The sequence below is a fragment of the Sander vitreus genome, chromosome 15 (genome assembly GCF_031162955.1).
Source record: "Sander vitreus isolate 19-12246 chromosome 15, sanVit1, whole genome shotgun sequence".
NCBI lineage: Eukaryota > Metazoa > Chordata > Actinopteri > Perciformes > Percidae > Sander > Sander vitreus.
The window spans coordinates 1,126,525-1,142,568 of record NC_135869.1 but is presented as its reverse complement, the minus strand read 5'-3'; the positions used below and the strand labels follow the sequence as shown (position 1 = coordinate 1,142,568).

The window sequence follows — 16,044 nt, the reverse complement described above, 5'->3', positions numbered from 1 at the left end:
TGTGGAGTCTGCCTTCACCCTGGGGTGCGAATGAGCAAAGGAAAAGGAAACACCAGGGTTTACACATGTGCAGATGAAAAACCAAGTGACAGAACTCATAAAACCACAGTAGAGATAGGACAAATTGCTGTAAGAGAAGAGACGACTATATTGGGCATAAAGGGCCCATCTGCCATTGTAGATTTACCAAAGTTTGATCTAATCAATGGGATGGTCCCTGACTACATGCATGTGTTGCTTGAAGTGTGCAGACAAATGGCGACAGTATGGATGGATTCTAAAAGCTATTCTGAGCCATGGTACATTGGCACACAAACTGCAATCATGGACAGACACCACTTGTCTATAAAACCTCCAGGTATTGTTGCTCGAGTTCCACGATCTCTCACTGAACACAGATTCTGGAAAGCCCACAAGTGGCAACACTGGCTTCTGTACTATAGCTTACCAGTTCTTAAAGGCATACTTCCTCAGAAGTATCACTCTCATTGGGCATTACTGATTGAGGGCATAAGCATTCTGTTGGGGTCTGAGTTAAATACAGAACAGATAAATCACGCCCATGAGGCATTAGTGTACTTTGTTGGAGGTGTGCAGTCGCTGTATGGGAAGGAGCACATGCCATTTAATGTTCATCCCCTTCTGCATTTAAGCAAAAGTGTTGTGCATTGGGGTCGTTTGTGGGCCCACTCAGCCTTTATGTTTCCATCCATCCATCTTCATCCGCTTATCCGGGGTAGCAGCTCCAGCAGGGGACCCCAAACTTCCCTTTCCCGGGCCACATTAACCAGCTCCGACTGGGGGATCCCGAGGCGTTCCCAGGCCAGGTTAGAGATATAATCCCTCCACCTAGTCCTGGGTCTCCCCCGAGGCCTCCTCCCAGCTGGACGTGCCTGGAACACCTCCCTAGGGAGGCGCCCAGGGGGCATCCTTACCAGATGCCCGAACCACCTCAACTGGCTCCTTTCGACGCAAAGGAGCAGCGGCTCTACTCCGAGCTCCTCACGGATAACTGAGCTTCTCACCCTATCTCTAAGGGAGACGCCAGCTACCCTCCTGAGGAAACCCATTTCGGCCGATTGTACCCTGGATCTTGTTCTTTGTCATGACCCAGCCTTCATGACCATAGGTGAGGGTAGGAACAAAAACTGACCGGTAGATTGAGAGCTTTGCCTTCTGGCTCAGCTCTCTTTTCATCACAACGGTGCGATAAATTGAATGTAATACCGCACCTGCTGTGCCGATTCTCCGACCAATCTCCCGCTCCATTGTCCCCTCACTCGCGAACAAGACCCCAAGGTACTTGAACTCCTTCACTTGGGGTAAGGACTCATTCCCTACCTGGAGAAGGCACTCCATCGGTTTCCTGCTGAGAACCATGGCCTCCGATTTAGAGGTGCTGATCCTCATCCCAGCCGCTTCACACTCGGCTGCATGACCGATCCAGTGAGTGCTGAAGGTCACAGGCCGATGATGCCATCAGGACCACATCATCTGCAAAAAGCAGCGATGAGATCCCCAGCCCACCGAACTGCAACCCCTCTCCACCCCGACTACGCTCGATATCCTGTCCATAAATACTACAAACAGGATTGGTGACAAGCGCAGCCCTGGCGGAGGCCAACTCTCACCTGAAACGAGTCCGACTTACTGCCGAGAACCCGGACACAGCTCTCGCTTTGGTCGTACAGAGATTGGATGGCCCTGAGAAGGGACCCCCTCACCCCGTACTCCCGCAGCACCTCCCACAGTATCTCCCGGGGCACCCGGTCATACGCCTTCTCCAGATCCACAAAACACATGTAGACTGGTTGGGCATACTCCCAGGCTCCCTCCAGGATCCTTGCGAGAGTAAAGATCTGGTCCGTTGTTCCACGACCAGGACGGAATCCGCATTGTTCCTCTTCAACCTGAGATTCGACTATTGACCCGAACCCTCCTTTCCAGCACCTTGAGTAGACTTTACCGGGGAGGCTGAGAAGTGTGATACCCCTGTAATTGGCACACACCCTCTGGTCCCCCCTTTTTAAAAAAGGGGGAACCACCACCCCGGTCTGCCACTCCTTAGGCACCGTCCCCAGACTTCCACGCAATGTTGAAGAGGCGTGTCAACCAAGACAACCCCTCCACACCCAGAGCTTTAAGCATTTCTGGACGGATCTCATCAATTCCTGGGGCTTTGCCACTGTGGAGTTGTTTAACTACCTCAGCAACCTCCACCAGGGAAATTGATGCCAATCCCCCCCTCATCCTCCAGCTCTGCCTCTACCATAGAGGGCGTATTAGTTGGATTTAGGAGTTCCTCAAAGTGCTCCTTCCACCGCCCTATTACCTCCTCAGTTGAGGTCAACAGTGTCCCATCCTTACTGTACACAGCTTGGATGGTTCTCGCTTCCCCCTCCTGAGGTGGCGAACGGTTTTCCAGAAGCACCTTGGTGCCGACCAAAAGTCCTTCTCCATGTCTTCTCCGAACTTCTCCCACACACGCTGCTTTGCCTCTTTCACGGCAGAGGCTGCAGCCCTTCGGGCCCTTCGGTACCTTGCAACTGCCTCCGGAGTCGTCTGGGATAACATATCCCGGAAAGACTCCTTCTTCAGTCGGACGGCTTCCCTGACCACCGGTGTCCACCACGGTGTTCGTGGGTTACCGCCCCTTGAGGCACCTAAGACCCTAAGACCACAGCTCCTCACCGCAGCTTCAGCAATGGAAACTTTGAACATTGTCCACTCGGGTTCAATGCCCCCAGCCTCCACAGGGATGCACGAAAAGCTCCGCCGGAGGTGTGAGTTGAAAGTCTGTCGGACAGGGGCCTCCTCCAGACGTTCCCAATTTACCCGCACTACCCGTTTGGGCTTACCAAGTCTGTCCAGAGTCTTCCCCCACCCCTGACCCAACTCACCACCAGATGGTGATCGGTTGACAGCTCCGCCCCTCTCTTCACCCGAGTGTCCAAAACATATGGCCTCAGATCAGATGAAAGCGATTATAAAATCGATCATTGACCTTTGGCCTAGGGTGCTCTGGTACCAAGTACACTTATGAGCATCCCTATGTTCGAACATGGTGTTCGTTATAGACAATCCATGACTAGCACAGAAGTCCAACAACAAACAACCACTCTGGTTTAGATCAGGGAGGCTGTTCCTCCCAATCACGCCTCTCCATGTGTCTCCATCATTACCCACGTGCGCGTTGAAGTCCCCCAGCAGAACTATGGAGTCCCCGACTGGAGCCCCATGCAGGACTCCACTCAAGGTCTCCAAGAAGGCCGAATACTCTGAACTCTTGTTTGGTGCATATGCACAAACAACAGTCAGAGTTTTCCCCCCCACAACCCGCAGGCGTAGGGAGGCGACCCTCTCGTCCACCGGGTTAAACTCCAACGTAGCGGCGCTCAGCCGGGGGCTTGTGAGTATCCCCACACCCGCCCGGCGCGTCACACCCTGGGCAACTCCGGAGAAGAAAAGAGTCCAACCCCTATCCAGGAGTATGGTTCCAGAACCAAGACTGTGCGTAGAGGTAAGCCCCACCAGATCTAACCGGTAGCGCTCCACCTCCCGCACAAGTTCCGGCTCCTTCCCCCACAGAGAGGTGACATTCCACGTCCCCAGAGCCAGCCTCTGCTGCCCGGGTCTGGTCCGTCGAGGCCCCTGACCTTCACTGCCACATGGGTGGCAGTGAAGGAAGCCTTTATGTTTGAAGATTTCAATGGATACCTCCTGAAACAAGTAAAAAGTAGTCAAACTGTACCACAACAAATATACAAACGAGTGCTGTTATCCCGTGCTTTTCCACATTTAGCAAAGCAATTCCTAACAAATGCACCTGCAGAAGTTACAGATTTCTGTAATGAAATGAGATCCGAAAAGCATCATGTCAAGAAGTTTGCAAAGTTCACTGAGGTGACTGCCTCTTCGTGATCAAGCTGCCCTCCACACAGTGAGAGAGGTTCCCACAAACTCTGTGGTAAATTACTACAAGAGAATTGCTGTAAATGGAGAAGTTGTTCATGGTCATACCTACAGCAAAAAAAAACAACAAAGAAACAATTCTATTGTACTTATAAAAGATGGGCGTATTTTTAGAGTCTCCCACTTTATTGACATGGGAGATCAGTGTTTATACGCCATAGGAAACTATGGTAATTGCACTGTGCAGAAATTAGCCAGAGGTTCTCTTATCCGAACTTCACTGAGCTACATGTCAACTGTCCACTTTCCCACAGGCTTTCACAAAGCCAGAAACACTGCTCAGGTAGTAAGACCATGTATGTATATTCAATGTCAGTCCAGCTCGATTGTTTGCCGGCTACTGAAGACATATTACTGTAAATGAATGAATGAATGTGAAGTAATTGTGAAGATGGTGACTTATTTATTTAGGGTCGCTCAACTAAAATCTATGTTACTACAATGAAACAGCATATTTCAGAGTGAAAAGATTAATACAAAATCTACATTTTGTAGTGCATGTCATCAATGTCAATGGATTTCAATGTAAGATCCAAAAGAACACAAGTACAAGGTATAGTGGCAAAATGATTCTAAAAGTTGCATCTTAAAGGTCCAATGTGTAGGAATTTCTCCCATCTAGCGTTGAGATCATATCGCAAAGTAAACACATTGCGCAATCAACTCTCTCGCACCACGCAGTTCAAAGTACGTATTACAGCTACGGTAGCCTTCACGCTTCAAAAAGCCGGTCTCTTGCGCTTTTCAATCTCCTTTTTCTTTTTCTGGGCGAAGAAGAAGACTCCTGTTCCTGAAATTTGGATTTTGAATACGTGTGGTCCTCCATGTTTCCTTCTTCAAACTTGCCGGGGGCCGGGAAGCTACGATACCCGTTAGCAGCATTAGCAGCACCTGTGAGTTTATCATGTGACAGAGAAAATGCGAAAGGCGGAGCAGTATGTCCTGTATGTCTCTTACCGGCTAATGTATTTCAAGATGGAGCATGAATATGGAGCGTCTACCGCAGTTCATGCAAACGAAAATATAACATTTCAAGCTAATGGGAATACTTGGAATTGATGGTGGAGGTAAATATTCATGAAAAAGTTTGTGAACGGGCAACACAGATTTAGATAATGAACAACTAAACACGTTACACACTGGACCTTTAATGAACTTGGGTCAGTTGTGTCATGTAAACTTTTCAAAATTTCAAATGTAAATTAAAACTTGTATAATGTCATATGCTAATTATGTGCAACATTTAAATCTTTCTACGGCAAGAATGAGTGAGTGCGTCTTTTCTTAATCTTGTTTTTATTTAGCTTGATTTTGAATACATTGAATGGGGATTTTGAATATTTGCTGCATACACAAGAACTAAAAGAAATTCATTTTGTCTATTTTATTTCGATATAATTGCCCAATAAATCCTAAATAAATAACAACAAGTATTTCCCATTTAGTAAATTCACTAGTTGAGAGAGGAGGCTAAAACATGAGAAGATGCTAACCTTAGCAAATCCTTAACATTCTGATATGTCATAAAATCTTAAAAATACCCTAAACTCTATTTGGTCATCTCATCATGTGCTTTTCATGTAATTTTATTTTAAGATTTTTTGTTTTTTAATGTCTCATATATCTGTGACATCTTACATATGTTTTGTAAGGTTTTTATACAATACTTGAAAGATTTCAGTTTCACAAATGGTTGCCCAACTCATCAAGTGTTACATGTGCCTCTTGTACACACAAAAATGTGTGTGTGTGTGTGTGTGTGTGTTGTTCTCTCTCTCTCTCTCTCTCTGTCTCTCATTCTGCCCTCCTCCCTCTGCCTGTTGCACACCTGAGTGTAATCAGTGCTCAGGTAGAGTGGGGGAGGTGATAAGAGGGAAGAGAGTGGAGAACACACCAGCAGCACACCAGTGAGGAGTTTTCTCCTTATCTTTTTTTTCTTTCCTCCACAACAAGCAGGTTTGTGTTTTCCCTACCTCCTTGCACATTTAGGTGCTGGAGTTTTGTTATTTTAGTTTATTGTGTTAGTTTGGGATGGAGGTTACCGGTAGTTCAGTTATTCGTCTCTTTTGTTTGTTTTAGGATTAGTTTTCCCTTTTTTTTTTTTTTAGATAGTTTAGGGGGAGACGCGGGGAGCGACGGCCCACTGCGAGGTTGGTCCAGCGTCTTTCCATCTTTTGTTCTTTTTGGCCGGGGTCTCCAGTCCCTTTTGTTTTTCCTTGTTTGTTACTTTTGGGAATATTCTTTAATAAAGCTTGTTGGTTAATTCTTAACTTTGTGTCTGGCATCCTTTTTATATGTTGCATCCTCCAATCCCTTTTGAGCCTTGGTTTGTCCCTTTTGTAAACGGAGGCCGTAACATCAAGTTTGATATTACAAATATCTACTAAGGATATTGTATGTGGATTTACTGTCATCTATAGTACTTAGTAGTAGTAGTAGTAGTAGTAGTAGTAGTAGTAGTATAAGTTCCCAAATTATATATGTTTCATATTATACAAATTTACTAAAGATATTGTATCTCGTTTGACTGTCATATATATTACTTACAAGTTTCAGATAAAAGATATAAACATTTAGTAAAATGTATCTGTCTTTTCCATATGGGATAGCCACTGAGCTCGCACCTCAGGCTGATGCAGGAAACGATGAAAACTTACTTCAGAATTGTACCTTGATGAATCGGCAAATCGTGGAACGCTACAATGTAATTACGGTCGTAAATGCAGTGTTCCAGGCTGTACAACGGAATACTGGCCCAGAGAAAAGTGTTTAGAACAAGTAGATATCGGACAATGGAGCGGGACTTGTGGATCTAACGGAGTGGTGCAGAGGACGTGCCTGTGGGCTTCACTCTCTGCTAAAGGTCGCCGTGCTGAGACACTGAACTAGCTACAGGGTGTGTTGTGATTCCTTGTCTGGAAGTGGAGTTTTTTTATGTCCCAAGGGTAACGTTACAACAACACTAGTTGTAATGAAAGTGTCGAAACTTTGCATTGGTGTGTGTGTGTGTGCGCGACGCACTGGAGGATGACTAAACTGTAACAAAACTGTGACTCTGGTGCTTTGTACAGTAACATTAGTTGATGAGTTTATGTGTCGGGGCGGAAATGAAGTTTGAAGCCAGCCGGGGATATTTTCTCGGCGGCTGGCATGTCTGAGCATTTTCTGTAGTTTGGAAGTCTATTGGTAACGTTAACAGAAAAAAAGGGATTGTGCTGTGTGTGTGTGTGTGTGTGTGCTTTGATCAACCAATCAGCGCGCAGCTCATCTAAATGTTCATGAGCATGCCATATAAGGCAGAAAACCTCTTGTTTCATATAGTGCTGTTTAACAGGGTTGCATTAGGGCGCATAGAACATCACCCAGGAAACAGGTGTTCATGTCCCAGAAGAAGTTAAGGAGAAAACACAAGACTTTCACCCAGGAAACAGGTGTTCATGTCCCGGAAGAAGTTAAGGAGAAAACACAAGACTTTCACCCAGGAAACAGGTGTTCATGTCCTGAAGAAGTTAAGGAGAAAACACAAGACTTTCACCCAGGAAACAGGTGTTCATGTCCAGAAGAAGTTAAGGAGAAAACACAAGACTTTCACCCAGGAAACAGGTGTTCATGTCCTGAAGAAGTTAAGGAGAAAACACAAGACTTTCACCAGGAAACAGGTGTTCATGTCCTGAAGAAGTTAAGGAAAAAACACAAGACTTTCACCCAGGAAACAGGTGTTCATGTCCATGAAGAAGTTAAGGAGTTGGAGTTTGTTTGAGCCATAACCACCACCCCAACCTGCCTCCTTATACAGAGTTTGGTGCTGTTTGTAACCTCCCTTGTTTGTTTCCTCCTGCAACCACTAGAGGGCCTGCCTGTCAACAAATGTACATTATTATACAGTAAGCAGCTTGAACAATTGCCTTTTATGGTCGTTTACTGGGTGAGGCCAGTCTGATTAGTTGCCTTTATGGCTGTCATTGCTACTAGGTTATACGGCTGATACAGGGTTTGATTGTTTTAATGTTATTGTTGGAGGTTATCTGAGTTTACCTGCCTGTAAAGGTGGAGTGTTGTTAGCCCAAGAATGGTCTGATCATAAAGGATTCTGTGGAAATACTATTACATCTTCAATTTCAATGCCATATGCCAGCACAAGGTCGAGGGTGTGGTTAAAACAGTGCGTGGCCTTATGCACACTCTGACTGAAACCAATTGAATCTAGTAGTGAGTTGAAAGGAATACTAAGGCTATCGTTGTCAACGTCCACATGGATATTAAAATCACCTCAGATAAATTCAGATGAATTCAGAATACAGACCTGGAGCTCGGTAAACAACAACAAATACAATTGGCTGTAATGTTTTCCATGTTGGATGTAGAAGATTAAAGGTGCCTGCCACATGTATTTCATTACTTTGTGGTAATGTCTGTTAGTCAAGTTCTACCATGGACTCTGTAACATTTTTTGTGGAAAGAATGTCTTGGTTACCTTGTTTCAAGCCATTCTAGCGTGGTATAGAAAGCCTGCAGGAAGACTCAGCTTGATTTGTGCCAGTTCTCATTAATATTCAACGAGCTAAGCTGCTTGATTCTGATTGGCTAACTCCCCCTTCTTGGCCAAAGCCTCGAGGAATTTGAGTATTAATATGACTGGGAGGAGTGGCTTCATTTAGACTAACATATTCTTCATGGCACAGCCATGTTTCGGTAAGACATAATAGATCAATTTGATTATCTGGTATCAAATCGTTTACTAGTACTACTTTAGAAGACAGAGATCTAATATTTAATAGTCCACATCTAATTTTCCTATTCTCTTCTATCATTGAAGTGGATGTTTTAATTCCAATTAGGTTCTTAAGTATAGCTCCTCTTTTATTTACCTTTGATTTGACTGATGGTGGTGTTATGGGACTATGAGTGGGTGACTGCTCCAACGGAAGCACAGAGAAGCACGTAGCACTGCACCTCTGATTACTGATTTCAAACTTGGGTTGTTATGGTTGATGACCGATAATAGACTCGGTCAGATTTCTTGATATGAGAGCGGCTCTGTCCAAAAACTAAATTACTTTCATCAGATCTAATAAATGTAGTGTTTTCTGCGGTAGGTTTTTCAACGTTTTAGACACATGTATGGTAATAATAATGGTCCTAAATTATGTAAAATTGCTGTTTTCTTTTATTTAAAAATGTAAAAGAAGTGAGGACTCCTAGGGTTACATGTCTTTATTTTTGGTTTAAGTATTAAGTATTTTGAAAATCAGACACAATGAAAAACGACAAGCTCACTTTTTATGTCATTATCATATGAAATCAGAACAGTAACACATCATGTCCACAGGATCAGGCTGCACCACGACTCCATCAAGGCTCCGTCGTTGTTTCAAGGTTCATTGGAGGTTTTCAGTGGACCGTCTGTATATCACACATGTATAGATCAGAGTTTTACACACTGTTCTTGGTTTACATGCACATTGCATACAAGTTTGCAACTTGTTTAGATGTAGAAACAGATGCTTTGTGGCTGGACTTGAATATGACAGCCCTTTAACTTTCTCTGTAATCAATAATTTTAAATATATCAAAAACAATATAATTATATTTAAAAGTTTATTATTCCCAGAGTCTGAGGTCATCAGGTAAGATGTTGTTAGTGGTCCCCTGCACTCATTTTAAAACCAGATGGGATCGATCTTTTCAGGCAGTGGCACCCAGGATGTGGAACACACTGCTGCTCTCTTTGCGTTGTTCAAACTCTGTAGATTCTTTTAAAAAGCATTTGAAGACTTGGCTATTCAAACAGCCTTTTAGTTAGACAAGGGCTTTCATGGCTGTCTGATTTTATGTACCTATGTTTTCCTTGGTATTCTTATGTCTTCTATTTATCGTATTCCAAGTTATTGTAAAGCACTTTGTGATTTTATCCGTGTAAAGTGCTATAAAACAAACTTTACTTACTTATTAGATCTCTGTCATCTGGATTATGACGTGCTGATCAGCTAACAAAATATGATTATTGGCTGAAAGTCTCATCACTGTTGATATGATTGAATACCACAAATATGTAATCCTGGCTAACTTTTAAAAATACAAACTGCACAGAATTTTTTTCTCCCTCTCTAACAAATCATATTTGCCCGAGCATCAGACACTGATTGGCCATACACGCTAATTAAATAACAGCCAACGGGACATTATCGACATTTGGCGCACTTCGGCTCAAACCCTGAAACTGAAATATTAAACGTCTTCAAACCAGATTTTGACACAGGGCCCCTTCACGAGACGTGCTCATATTATGCTCATTTTCAGGTTCATAATTGTATTAAGAGGTTATATCAGAATAGGTTTACATGGTTTAATTTTCCCTGATAGTACCTAGGTAAGGACTACTAGCCAGTCAGAAGCAGAGTATGAGGGCGTGAGACGCTAGCAGCTAGGTGAGCATTATAACGTGTTACAAAGTGATGCACGGTCGTCACGGAAGTAAAGGCTGGACTACAATAGAGCTGTTTGGAGCAGTTTGTGAACAGTGTTTTCTGTTGGAGATAGTAAGTCCCTTTGGGGTGGACTTTGGGCTTTTCACTTTGTAAACCTATAACATGCACAAAAAAGATATATAACACAATAAAGGAAAGGGTAAAAGCATATGAGCACTTTAAGATGCAGGGAACACATCAGGCCCAGAGTATTCCAGTTTGTATTTGTGCTTTGGTGTATATCAGCAAACACATTTATGATCAATCAAATTACCACAAAGTAAAAGACACAAAGACAACCTGGAGCCTTAGGGGCCACTGAGGTTCTGGGTTAGCCATGAACGTAATAACGCAAATTGTGAGAATTAATCGAATGATTGTTGATTGTGTGTAAATAAAACAGCTTCCACTAACATGATGGTGTATAGCAACGTGGATGGATTACCCGAAAGACATGCCGAAGGGCCAAAGGGCTCAGTGGCCACAGCCTATTATTATTGTTATTGACATTTCTTGTTGAACAGTCAAATGTTTGTTTAAAGCTGCAGAAATAACTTGAACTTTGAAGTAGGGATGTCAGTTTTGTTTTTTTGTCCCCAATTTAGATCAGAGTCCTTTTAACATTGAATATTTGAGTAATAAAAGAGCATCTCTTTCCACATAAACCAGTTGCACACCTTCTCCACATACCAGTTACATTCAACAAAGCAATTACAAAATTTACCAAAATGTATAACATTATTACAACATAGAAAGGATAAACACTAGAGCAGGATTTCTCACAACCTGGCAACCCTATTGTTGTCCCTATTAGTGACACAAAACGGATCTACAACACATTAACTATTAAAGCTGTTAGTTACAACTGATGAACTCTTTATGAAGGCTGTTGTATTAGAAAAGTGTTGAGTATAGTATCTGAAAGACGACTGTCAGTGTGGAAATTATTATTCACTTACTCGTTGGGGATGACGAGGTCAGAGCCCAAACGCTGTGTGTATTCTACATTCATCTAAACTGGGTGATATTATTTATTATTCCAGAAACCTAAAAGGTTTAGGTCAGCCCACAACCAATCACCAGCAAACACGGCTAACTCACCTACTGTGAGAATGGCCCTTGTTTATTAAACATAGGCTACTTTGAATTAAAAGGCATTAAAACAAAACAGAAATAACTAAATATACAAACAGCACCACCATCATTTCCCCCTTTACAGTATTTTAATTTGTAAGGATTTGTCTGATCAGCTTAAACAAGACAACATGTTTTGCTGCATTTGCACTTTTTTTTGGCGTGTATCACTATACCTGCCAGTGCAGCGCACAGTAGTCCACCCCCTACGGCTCCTAGTGCCGCTCCTATGGTAGACGTTATCTGACCCTTACCAGCAAGATACCCAAACAGACATCCAACACCCATACCAGAATAAACAGTAGTTTGAATAGCAGCTTGCTTGGAATGTGTTCCTCCTTCTGCAGCATTTTGTACCTGTTGTAAGGCAGTTTCAGCCTCTTGGAGCATCTCAGCGGTGTAGTAGCTTCCTTCTGCTTCCTGAACCTTATCGTTGATCTTCTTCAGTAGCTCAGGGACCTGTTCAGGACGTTTGTCAAAAACATGGTATCCATATTCGCAACTGCCAATTAGCTTGTGGAGATTTTCATTGCGAATAATAAAGTCCTCCATGGTATCTTTTAGCTTTTCTCCACGGGTGAACAACACCATAGTGTAATCCATTGTGTTTTTGCCAAAAGTATCGCAAATAGTTTTCACCATGTCTTCTACGTTCCTTGTGTATTTATCTTCCACACTCAGCACAATCACGAACACATGAGGACCAGGTTTGGCAAGATTGACGGATTTCTTGATCTTTCTCGCAATCACCTCTTCTGTTTGGTCAATGCTTAACAGACCAGGAGTATCAACAACGACCACATTTTGGTTGTTAATTTTCCTCTTTTCCTTTTGGCACTTCTTTGTGACAGCAGATAGACTATTCTTTGAGTGGAATAGGTCATCGCCCAGGATGGTGTTTCCTGAAAAACTCTTACCAACTCTGACCTTTCCAAGCAGGACGATCCTCAGCTCTGGCTTTTCACCTGCTGGAAAATTTTATAGACGTTAGTATAGTAAGAACTGCCTCTGTTATTATGTTATGTCAAACACTCAAATTTATGACAATCTATGAGATTTTGAGTCAGATGTTTAGATTCAGATTGGTCCCCCGCAGATAAAACCAGGCGCAGGTTAACCGACCCTTTCAGTACAACGAAAGACAAAGTTAGCAGTTCTTCACCTTGCTGGACACGTTTTGTGTTCATTGTTACAGATTTTTGAGCCTAAGAAATCGCTGTGATACCAGCCTAGGGATGTTAACAATTAACCGTTTATCCCTCAAACCTGAGGCCATGGTTCTCATCAGGAAACCGATGGAGTGCCTACTCCGGGTGGGGAATGAGTCCTTCCCCAAATAAAGGAGGTCAAGTACCTCGGGGTCTTTTTCACGATGGAGAGGGACAATGGAGCGGGAGATTGGCCGGAGAATCGGAGCAGCGGTATTAAATTCACTTTACCACACCGTTTACCGCAATTTTCGTTCCTACCCTAACCTATGGTCATGAAGGCTGGGTCATGACCAAAAGAACTAGAACCCCGGTACAAGCGACTGAATTGGGTTTTCTCAGGAGAGTGGCTGCCGTCTCCCTTAGAGATAGGTTGAGAAGCTCAGTCATCAATGAGGAACTAGGAGAAGAGCTGCTGTTCCTTTACATGGAAAGCGGGCCTCTGGTAAGGATGCCCCAGCACGTCCAGCTTGGAGGATACCTCGGGGAAGACCCAGGTCAGAGCTGTGTAATGTGGTAAAGTTTGGGGTCCCCTGCTAGAGCCACTGCCCCGCGACCCGACACCGGATAAGCGGGTGAAAATGAGTGAGTGATGAGTGATTAATCGGTAATGCTGGTTACATTTTATTACATTTTAAGGAGCAGTTGTCTGTAATTATTTGTGTATGTGTTCTAATCGCTGGTTGTGCAGGTCACTGCTCGGATTCACTGTCAAATTTGAAATAGACAATAAATTAATATTGCATTTTTAAGAGAACACCTCTCTTTGAGACTGCATCGACAAACTAGCACTTTCACTTAAACTTCATTCAGTGCTTACATTTAAAGTGGAAGTTCAGATCTTAATTTCAAATACCTCTTCAACCTCCTTCAGTATTTCATGTGTTTTAAACATCTAAACTGCAGATTTTTAAGCAACATGTACATGTAAATGTACATTAGTAACTCATTAACTCTTGCCCCTGACAATGTCTGTGTACAACCCGGATGTGTACGCCCTGGACACCATCTGGCACATGGCACCTCACACCCATTGTTTTGCCAAGGAGTGGGAGGTTATATTGGCCGGTAACAATAAAGTCCCACCAATATGATCATCAGCGGTGGAAGAAGTTATCAGAACACAGTCTAATGTCCCAAACGTTTAGGGGAGCCCAGTATTAATGTTAAAGGCAGGGTTGGTAATGTGGAAAAGCTAGCAAGATTTGAAAGTAGTATCCCCTCGGGGCTCTGCCCGCTCCCAGATGTGCACAAGACATTTCCTGAAAAATAACAAGGCCAACCATGGTGTCGCGTCACGCCGCCTTTGTGTTGGCCAAAAAAGGCACTTAAACACACCCCAAAGAGTACAGCTGACGGCCAACTGCCATGTACGTTCTGCGCCTGCGTAAGAGGAAATACCTCTCCCATCCCGGCAGGCGGTCGTTAGATATACCCGTGATATCTACAATTTAACAGCGTTAACCCTAACTACATGTGTTTTGTGTGCAGAAATATTAATGTGTAAAGTAACTAGTAACTAAAGCTGTCAGATGAATGTAGTGGAGTAAAAAGTCCAATATTTCTCTCTGAAATGTAGCGGAGTAGAAGTAGAAAGTAAAAAAAAGACTACAAGTAAAGTACAAGTACCTCAACATTTGGACTGAACTACAGTACTGGAGTAAATGTACTTAGTTACATTCCACCGCTGGTAATCATATTAAAGTAACTCATGCAAACATATATGTGAGTTGTACTCTCAAAATGTGTCTTCACATCACTCTGAACAATTCATCCAAATGTGGATTTCCACAACAGTCAAAAAAACATGGCCTATAAAATAATTTAAGAATATTTTTAAAATTCTTTGTGCATTGATAATATGTAAATAATGTGTATACATGCTTTACAGAGTATTAACCATTAACAAGGTATTATAAACACCAGTTGCAACTTTATAAAAGCCATCCAAATAATGTTTGATGGTTTATAATTTATTTCTTAATTATTAACAAACACTTCATATAATATAAAAAATAAGTGTGAAACAATACATTGTCAAAACAACAAATTATAGCGCAACTAATAATGAGTAAACATTATAATTTCATTGTTTTTTCACATTAAAATAACTTATTAACTTAAGTTTAACTTGCGATCAATTTACCATTTGTTAGTGATGGTTATGATAAAGTCTTACCAAATATAAAAAAAAAAACAAATACAATAGTTAAAGAAAAGTATCTGCAAACATCCAACTAACTAACCACTAACTAAAAACTTGTCTCTAAAATGCTGCTTAATCCAGTTCTGTGCAGATAATAAAACTCTCCACTGCAGATACTACAGATACACTACCAAACATATCTGAACTTCACAAAATCTCAACATTTTAGTTGTATTTTTAATGAATATTGAAAGATAGTTCAGTCTAAATTAGTTCAAAGTTGTCTCAAAACACCACTGATCCCCAAAGACAGGTTAAAAAGAGAATGAGCTGTTAATGGGTTGCTGGTTTATATTTAAGAAAACAAATATTGTTCCATAAAGTATGAAACCCCAGACACTGCAATGAGCTGTAGTACTGTAGAATAAATATATTTACCAGGCAGAAGACTGTCACCTTCTTTCTTGGATAAGCAGCTCATCTTTAAATTCTTGTCTCTGTGGATGTCTTATTCTGAGTATTTTAAGTACCATCTCATCATTTTATAATATAGCCTGCTTCTAGCTCCCTCCCCTGAAAGACACATCACCTGAGCTGGCCAATCACAACTCAAATTATGGCTGAAAGCAACAAATCAGGAGGCTCAGCCGAAGTTTACTTCCACAAGTCTACTTATTCGCCAGTGTCAATAAGTTTCTTGTAGTTTAATTCATAAAAAAATTTTAAAGTAAGAAATCCCCACAATAAAACACTATCCATCACAGATAGTTTAAGAGTTAAATGTACAGGATTTCAGAAGAAAAGTGTTCCAGGACCACTCTGTCGGTGCAAATTGAATAAACATAGACATTTTTCGGAAGTGTGATTATTCACTTAGATGTTCAGATTGATACCACTCTCATGTCTGTACAGTAAATATGAAGTTGCATCTGGTAAGCTTAGCTTAGCTTAAAGGCTGAAAACAGAGGGAACAGGTAGTCTGGCTCTGTCCAAAGGTAACAAAATCCAACTACCAATACGGTTGGGTATTGTTTGGGTTTTTTCCTTTTAGAATGGTGCTTGGTGCCTAAGCAGTGCACCGATACTTACAAAAACTTTTAAAAGCACAAAACGACAG

The 16,044-nt window shown here is 42.3% G+C and overlaps 1 protein-coding gene across 1 annotated transcript; it reads right to left on the bottom strand.

The window, feature by feature from the left end:
• Positions 1-9,171: 9,171 nt before the first annotated feature.
• Positions 9,172-15,436, bottom strand: LOC144530390 (GTPase IMAP family member 9-like). Its single transcript, XM_078269948.1, has 2 exons — positions 15,366-15,436; positions 9,172-12,541 (listed from the first exon to the last, which is right to left on the bottom strand). The coding sequence occupies exons 1-2, from the start codon at positions 15,406-15,408 to the stop codon at positions 11,691-11,693; spliced, it is 894 nt and encodes a 297-aa protein (XP_078126074.1). The 5' UTR covers positions 15,409-15,436; the 3' UTR covers positions 9,172-11,690.
• Between the last annotated feature and the right edge of the window lie 608 nt (positions 15,437-16,044).

What these genes read in the sequence shown, in the direction of transcription:
- LOC144530390 (XM_078269948.1), bottom strand. Translation starts at nt 15,408, where the DNA reads ATGAGCTGCTTATCCAAGAAAGAAGGTGACAGTCTTCTGCCTG. An exon ending in AGGTGACAGTCTTCTGCCTG is followed by an intron (nt 12,542 to 15,365) that starts GTAAATATATTT and finishes AAAATTTTCCAG; the next exon opens with CAGGTGAAAAGCCAGAGCTG.